The sequence below is a fragment of the Mandrillus leucophaeus genome, unplaced genomic scaffold, assembly GCF_000951045.1.
Source record: "Mandrillus leucophaeus isolate KB7577 unplaced genomic scaffold, Mleu.le_1.0 Scaffold2, whole genome shotgun sequence".
Lineage (NCBI taxonomy): Eukaryota > Metazoa > Chordata > Mammalia > Primates > Cercopithecidae > Mandrillus > Mandrillus leucophaeus.
In genome coordinates, this window is record NW_012102031.1 from 5,499,511 (window position 1) to 5,508,086 (window position 8,576).

Sequence of the window (8,576 nt, forward strand, 5' to 3'; positions counted from 1 at the left end):
GCCGCATGACTCCCTCCCCACTATGGACCCCGGGGAGGGCGGCCCTTCCTTCCAAAGGGGCATCTAAGGTCTTGAGTCTGGGGTGGGCAGGGGGTACAAAACCTCCCTTCCATTGGCCTGGGAAGAGCCCTGCCGGCTCCAGCGTCTCCCCTAGATACGTTAAGTGTTAGCATCACAGCTCTGTCTGGCTCTGAGGACAGAGCCTCTGGGTAAATGAGTGACAGGGATCCAGTCTCCATGGTGAGCCATGTTCAATACCAAAACCTCCCTCAGGGGCCTCCAGCCACGCTGCCCACCACCAGCCCCAAGCTGCACGCAGCCTCACGTGGATCTGGAAGCCATAGTTGCGCTGCACCGCGTACTCGGTGACATCCGTGCAAGAACGCAGGTCGATCTCACCATCCAGCTCGTCTGCCTGGAGCATGAGGGCCCACTATGGTCCGTGTGGGCCCTGGTGTGACCCACCCCAGTGACCCCAGCCAGGCCACCCCAGGCCCTTCTCGGGGTTCATCAGTACACCCATGGCCTCACCTCCTCAGCGGTGGAGTCTCTGTAATATTTGAGACTTGAATCTGTCAGCACAAACCAATGTTTCTTCCACTGTGAAGTAGAGGTGGTGGTGAGCGAAGGGGAGGGAGGCTGTAAGGAGGATGGAATGAAAGAGCCAGTGTGTGCGACTGTACAGGTGTCCTGCGTGGCTGCCAAACTCACTATTCTGCACACAGGAAGGGTGGGGAGGCAGAAAATGCCGATTTGAGACCTGGCCCCTCCATGTCCTCTCTGAGCCTCAGGGGTAGCATCTGTGAAATGGGTTGGCTTCCCCTCCGTAACCACACCCCCCTGGTCCTTCCTGGAGCCCCTTTTAAGATCGCCAAGGCTCCTCAGGCACCCTGGACCCAGTGCAGACAGGGAGGGGTGATGATCTGTGTAAGCAAGTCAGGGACTCAGTGGGGCCAGGATGTCGCGTCTTTTTCCATATTCCCCCAGATCACCACCACGGTCAGGGACAAAGGTCCCCCGGGAAGTAGGACTGGACGGAGCCCCAGGGTAGGAGTGAGTGCCAGGCACGATCTGCTTTTTTTTTTTTTTTGAGACGGAGGAGTTTTGCTCTTGTTGCCCAGGCTGGAGTGCAATGGTGCAAACTCCACTCACTACAACCTCCACCTCCTGGGTTCAAGTGATTCTCAGCCTCCCGAGTAGCTAGGATTACAGGCGCCTGCCGTCATGCCCGGCTTTTTGTATTTTTAGTAGAGATGGGGTTTCACCATGTCAGCCAGGCTGGTCTCGAACTCCTGGCCTCAGGTGATGCACCTGCCTTGGCCTCCCAAAGTGCTGGGATTACAGGCGTGAGCCACCGCGCCCGGCCGCATGGTCTGCTTCTTGATCTGTAGGCTGGCTACCCACATCCGCAGCGGGTGAGAGTGCACTAACCTGTATGTTTAGGATTTGTGATTGGGTGCCTTCCTGCAGTCCTGTCTCTGCTCCAGCTGGGGTTAGATTGGCAGGACACGTAGGAAAGGGATGGGGGCGCCAGAACAGCCCGATATTATGCCAAGCTCAGCCCACCTCTAGGCTTCTGGTCACTCCACTGGAATGCCAGTTGCGGCCCGCCCACTGCCAGGTCAGTGCATGTCACCCGGTCCCCAGCCCTCCCGGAGTTCCCTCACATCACCAAGCCCTGTCTGTGCTGTTGGTTGTTTCAAGTACTTAGTTTCTCTCCTCAAGAAGATGGTAAGTTTTCAAGGGGCATGCAAGGATGATACCTTCTGCTTCTTTCTACATTGCCTCCCTGAGAAAAAGAGTTTTGTACCCAAGAGTTCCCTTTTTCGCTGTGTGCCTTTAGGCAAGCGTCTCCACTTTTCTGAGCTTCAGTCTTCTGAACTGTAAAGTAGGGCTACTAAGAAGTCCCCACAGCCGGGCGTGGTGGCTCGCGCCTACAATCCCAACACTTTGGGAGGCTGAGGAGGGTGGATCATCTGAGGTCGGGAATTTGAGACCAGCCTGACCAACATGGAGAAACCCTGTCTCTACTAAAAATACAAAAAAAATTAGATGGGTGTGGTGGCACACGCCTGTAATCCCAGCTACTCGGGAGGCTGAGGCAGGATAATCGCTTGAACCTGGGAGGTGGAGGTCGCAGTGAGACGAGATTGCACCATTGCACTCCAGCCTGGGCAACAAGAGTGAAACTCTGCCTCAAAAAAATAAAAATAAAAAAAAAAGAAGTCCCTACACCTTCTGGTGAGGTGAGCAGTGCCTAACCCTCTCTTGTGTGTATGGCTGTCATGCCGTTGGCATAGGGATGGACATCAGGTTGTTGGGTTTGTTCTGGGAGGCCAGGCCTCTTAGAAGCATTTTGCTCTCACTAAGTAAACGGAGTTGCTGCTGCAGACCTCAATTGCCTCTCTGTAAAGTAGGACAGGGGTTCTATGCCAAGTGGTTTCTTTAGCTCTTCCAGGCCTAGCCTATGACTGTCTGAGATGGAAGCTGGGTGGAGCTCCATGGACCTCAGGTGCGCTGAGTTCTGAGCCTGGGTCTGTCCCAGGTGCTCCTAGGCCTGGAAGAGACCAACACCCTCGTGGGCCCGTCTCCTGTCTGTGCACCAAGGGGTTGGGCTGGCTGAACTCCCAGGGCCCTTCCAGTTCGGACATTCCAGAACCCTGTGATAGAGGATGAGTAATGGCCAGCTCTGGGTGGGGCCTGTAATCCCTCTGCCCTCCGGGGACCCTGGGTGGGGAGGCCAGGAAGGGGTCACTGGCAGGGTGCCGGGCTTTGTGTGAGCCTAGAGAGCAGCCGCCAGGGACGGCGGGCAGGCAGCGGGTAGGGAAGGCTGTGGGCTGGAGGGAATAAAACATGTGGGCCGGAAACACAATGAAATCCCCTCTGGCTCGGAGCCCTCTCCGGTATGCAGGCTGCACGCAGACCGGAGCGGCAGGCGCATGCAGAGCAGGGGTGGGGAGACGCTCCCGCCCAGGCAATGTGGGCAGGGAGCCAGCCTGGCAGCCAAAAGAACAGAGCTGGGGAAACGGCCACTGTCCCTGCTGGTTCCAAGGACACATATGCCAGAGGAAGGGAAGGGTCTTTAGCTGAGCCCACAGTAAGTGCCAGGAGCTGTGTGGCACCTGTACGTGCTTGATCTCTGTGACCTTGTTATCCATTCAGGAAAGAATCGCCATTATTCATTATGCCCATGTCACAGATGTGGCCACTGAGGCCTAGAGGAGGCTTTGACTCAACCAGTGTGGTTCCAGGTGGGTGAAACCCCAGCACTTGCGCCGAGCCCCACCTCCTCAGGCCAGGCTTTGTGAATCTGTGTCTCGGGCCAGACGGCTTCTATGAGACCTTCCACTCAAGACCCTCGACTCCCAGCCAGGCTCCTACTGAGGTGGGAGGGCCAAGAGACCCTTGATGAAATCAAGGGATGGGACACTGGGTGTGAGGGGCTAGACGGCCCCTTGCTGTGATCCCTTTTACACACTGCAGACTGCTCCAGGAGGCAGAAGCCTGATGGGCAGCCTCTGCCCCTCCCAGCCCCACCCCCACTCCTGGGCTGCTCAGGGTACCAGCAGCGGCACAAGCCAGTCTCCTCCCCTCCCGCCTCGGTCCTCCTACCTCTCCAGGCTCATCCAAGATCGACATCCATCCCTTCTTGAAGTTGAGCAGATCGGGCTGTGGGGAGATGAGGAGGGAGGTGAGTTGGGCCCAGCAGGAAGCCAACAGGGACTGCTGAGGGGGGTGTGCTGCACCCACCCTATCCCCAAGTCCTGTGGGACCAAGCTCCTGGGAAGCCAGCCAAGAGGGCTAAGGGCCTAGGTAACCCCCAAGTCCAAGCAGGCCTCCCAGCCACTGAGGCAGCCCTGGCCCCTTTCCTGATAGTGGCACTCGGAGAGCCGAGAAGTTGGGCTGGGTGGCTGGCACACACACCCAGATGTCCCAGGGGCCTCTCTCCAGCCGACCCTTCACCCAAGAGTGGGAGAGAGGGGCTGGGAGGACTCTGCCTGTATAGAGACCCCCTGAGAGCTCAGAGGGCAGTCCAGACCAGCAGCACTGTGCGAACTGTCCAGTTCCTCCCTCTGACGAGGACCAGATGCCCCACAGACCCTTCCATGGGCCCGCCAGTCCTGCCCTTTCCTTGGCTCCAGGAGACTATGGGAGGTGAAGCCAGTCGCAGGCTGGGGTTAGAAACCCTCTGGTCCCCACCTAGATCTCTTTGGGAAAGGTCAGTCCTGGCAAGCCTACCTTCCGGGTGTTGCCCAGAGGGGCACAGCCCCGGGGTCTGGGGGCTGCCAGCTGCAGCATGTCCCATGGGGACCTGTGGCAGGCACCCCAACCCAGGCCTAGATAAAGAAGTTGCTCATCCCGGCATTTTTCTGACCATGCTCATCTAGTGGATGCCAACCACCAGACCCTGCCTTCCTGCTGGGGAGACCTCTCTCACCTAAGTCCCGGTCCCTCTGCAGTCTCCGCTCCTGACACCGGCAGGGAGGAGGTGGCCACCTGTTGCCATGGCTCTGAGCCTACCTATCAGCCCCTACATCGAGGCCTCACCAGGCCAAGGTGTCTGGTTGCGTGCAGAGAGAGGGTGGCATGGCTCAGTGGGGTGGGCGGTGACAGTGGCAGCTGGAAACCAGAGCCATCTTGCCTGGCCACCTCTCCTGACCCACCCTCCTCCCATGGAGCCCCTTCTCAGGTACAGGAAGTGGACCAAGGGGGGCTTGGGGCAGCTGAGGATCCAGAACCCCCCACAGCTACAGTCGGCGGACCCAGTAGGTTGGCATCCCAGCTCCGCCCTGCATACCTGCGTAAGGGAGAGACAGAGGCTCTGCTCAGAGCCGAGAACACCTGGGGCTGCATTTGTCCCGCTGCTCTGTATTCTGCCCACCCCATCTTCCACCTGAGACAGAGGCTGCCCAGGGCGATCCTAAGCTAAGAACGAAGATTGGTGACCACACCTGGCTCCACTTCCCCTCAGTCTCAGACCTCCTGTGGCCCCAGTGCCTTGCAGGGGGCTTGACCACAGCAAGGCTCAGGAAAAACTTGCTGAGGAAATATCTACCCCCTGGTCTAAATTTCTGTGCTTTTTAGCCCATCTCCCCAACCCCCACCTAGCCCGGAGGAGCTAGGCTTCCTGGGCCCACAGAGCTGGCACCACTGGGCAGCCCCAGGCGAAAGTCCCTGGGCTAGGGCTGGGAGATCAGGGCAGGAATGACAGGCTGTCAGGCTGAAACCTCTAGGGCTGCCTGGGAAGTGGAGTCGCTGTGACCTTCCTAAGTCACATCCCCCTCTCTGAGTCCTGGCTGCCTGATGTGGCAAATGATGAGGCAGTCCTCCCCTCCCGCAGCTTCCGACAGGACTGAACGTGTCTGTACAAGGAGAAGCCTGGTGATCCTCCAGAGCCCAGTACAGACACACCACATACCATGTCAGGCACGCCATGACACAGTGACCTTGGGGATAGAAGGTCACCAATTTGAGTTTTGTTGAGACAGGGCCCTGCTCTGCTGCCCAGACTGGAGTGTGGCGGTGTGATCACAGCTCACTGCTGACTCAACCTCCCCGACTCAAGCGATCCTTCCACCTCAGCTTCCAAGTAGCTGGGACGACATAGGCACTCCACCACACTCAGCTAATTGTATTTATTTGTTTTTGTTTTGTTTTGTTTTTTTGTAGAGATGGGGTCTCCCTATGTTTCCCAGGTTGGTCTCAAACTCCTGGGCTCAAGTGATCCGCCCACCTCGGCCTCCAAAAATGCTGGGATTACAGGTGTGAGCCAATGTGCCCCGCCAACCAATGTGTTTTTAAACTGGCAGGGAAACCTGTCCCCAGGTTCAAAAGGTCCGATCATCTAAATCTCACACGATGCCCCTTCGTACAGGGCTCTTCAGTCCCAGCTACCTCTTCTTCACCTGCTAGAAGCTCAGCATCTCCTTCTGCCTTTCGGAATCACTGACAGGTTCTCACGGCCCCACCTCCTACCTAGCCAGGGACACAGCCCCTCTATGCACCCTCGGGCTAGTGAGACTCACTCAAAAAGGCTTGGTATCCCAGGCTTGCTTAACAGTTCCAGGGACGGCTCCAGGTGGCTTTATTTATTTATTTTGAGACAGAGTCTCTGCTGCCCAGACTGGAGTGCAATGGCACCATCTCGGCTTACTGAAACCTCCACCTCCCGGATTCAAGCATTTCTCCTGCCTCAGCCTCTCAAATACCTGAGATTACAAGCGCCCGCCACCATGCCCAGCGAATTTCTGTATTTTTAGTAGAGACGGGTTTTCACCATGCTGGCCAGGCTGCTCTTGAACTCCTGACCTCAAGTGATCCATCCCCCCTCCTCGGCCTTCCAGAATGCTGGGATTACAGGCACACATGAGCCACCACACCTGGTCTCCAAGTGGCTTTAAAACAAAGTCCAGCTGCCTCAGGACGGCAGGGAAGCCTCATCACACTCTTCCAGCCTAGCCTCCCCTTGCTGAGGGGCCTGTGTTTATACCACTGCATAGTCCTTGCCGATCACAACACACCAGGACTGCGGGCCCTCACACGTGCCGTGTCCTTGGCCTGAAATACTAGACTTCCTCCTTCTCCGATGACCAGGCAAGCCCCTACTCAGACCTTAAGACTCAGTTTAATGGCCACCTCTGAGGTCCCTTCACAGTCCATGCCACTCACCGTACCACCAGTGGCCCCAGTCTGCCCTCCCACAGCCCCTCTCGGAGGCCTCTGTTGCATCCGTGACTATTTTGAGGCCCTTTACTTATCCTTCACAGGCTAGACTAGATGCAACTCAGTCAGGGCCACACACTGTTTACCTGCCAGGACCCAGCACAGATGGGGCTCAGGGTGTGTCTGCAGAATTTTTTTTTGTTTTTTTAAAGCATCAGGCACTGTTCTAGGCCAGGAAATTAGCTGTGACCAAGAGCTGTGGCCCCTGCCCTGGTGGACTGCAGGAAACAGACAGTAAACAAGGGACCAAATCTAATTTGATGCCCAGCAGGCGAGGGGGAAGGCTGCTCCAGGAGTAAAGCTGCACCCAGGCAAAGGCAAAAGGGGTGGAAGACGATCCCGACTCCCTGAAGCCCTGGAGCCTCACACAGTCACACACCTGTGCCACTTGCCCTGTATGAATCCCTGACTCAGGGCACCGGGGCCAGGGGAGGAGGGTGTGAGGCGGATACAGGAGGAGCACCAGCTGAGAGCAGGCTGAGGTCTGCATGGCAGCCAGGATGAACTCATTGAACACTATTAATGGTGATCATAGCCTCCTCTCTGCTCTAAAACCTTTCATGGTTCCCTATTGCCCCTGACCAAGCCCTAGCAGTGAGGCCCTCCTCCCACCCTGTCTTCCACCTGAGACAGAGACTGCCCAGGGCGATCCTAAGCTCTTGCTACTTCTCAAATACAACCACCCGCTTCTGTCCACACTGCTGTCTCCTCGCTAGTCCATCTCCACCTGACGAAACCTTATAATCACAGGAGGACACCTCCCTCGGGAAGGCTCCTGCCACCAGCAGGGACGTGCTGTCCGTCCTCCAAGCACCCCACACACTGCTTCTGACAGCCTTACCCTTGCTCAGAACGTGCTGCCCCCAGGACAGGCAACTGTGAAAGAAAGCTGGAACGGACCTGGACACAAATTCTGGCTCAGCCTGGGACTCACTAAGCTACCTGGGGCATGACACTTCACCTCACCACACCTTGGTTTCCTCATCTGTTTGATGAAGATGTTACTACCAACCTTCAAGGCTCAGATCTGGTAACGTGAAAGCACACGGCTAAGGGCCAGGCAGGCAGGTGGTGGGCACTTGGGCACAGCAACCACTCTCCTCCTGGCCCCAGGACACTGACTCAGCTCCTCCCCCCACATCCCTTCTGCTCCTGACAGGGAAGGGGAGGCTGCTGACGACAGGAAGGGCCAGCAGGGAGGTGGCAGGATGTCCAGGAGGAGGGCGAGGAAGTCCAGGCAAGGCGGTCTGGCTATCACACTCACAGGGCAGGGGCTAGGCGTGCCACGCCCCCCAGCAGCCCAGCCCACTCCTCCAAAGGGTCTCCACTCCCCTGAAAGAGGACTACTGGCACCCGTGCGCACACACACCCTGCTCATCCTCCCCCAGGAGGGCCACTGGGCTGTCAGAGGCTCCCTGAAGCATTAGCCAGAAACCAAAAGCAGCCCCACCCCTCCCTTCCCGAACAGCACGGTCAGTGGGCCAGAAGGACCGGGAAAGGAGCTACTCCTTCCCTTATACTTGGGGTGACCTCGGGCAACTCACCAGCGCCCCTCCCCAAGCCTCAGTTTATCCAGCTGTGAAGTGGGGAGTCCAGTGAACCCAGCTGTGAGACTCAATATGCTAACTACGGCACAGGTAATTGATGGGGCTTGAGTACAGCTCACCCCCATGGCAAAGGCAAACCCCTGCCATCGTGCCCCCTACCCAGACTAGCAGGCTTGTCCCAAGGCCCAGGACCGCTGCAAAGTGCAAGCCCGGGAGGACGTGGTACCCCGCCGCTTCAGAGGTCCCGGGACTGGCTGCCGGGCTGTGGGTGGGGCGGTCCGGACCCTTCTAGCCCACCCGAGCTCG

At 57.7% G+C, this 8,576-nt stretch overlaps 1 protein-coding gene across 1 annotated transcript in view; it reads right to left on the bottom strand.

Moving 5' to 3' along the window:
• TRIOBP (TRIO and F-actin binding protein) overlaps positions 1–8,576 on the bottom strand; it is a 94,172-nt gene that overhangs the window by 18,377 nt on the left and 67,219 nt on the right. Inside the window, exons 10-12 of the mRNA XM_011979135.1 lie at positions 3,613–3,669; positions 532–639; positions 326–415 (exon numbers count right to left, since the gene is read on the bottom strand). Coding sequence (XP_011834525.1) covers positions 326–415; positions 532–639; positions 3,613–3,669 — 255 coding nt within the window. The remainder of the gene's footprint in view (positions 1–325; positions 416–531; positions 640–3,612; positions 3,670–8,576) is intronic.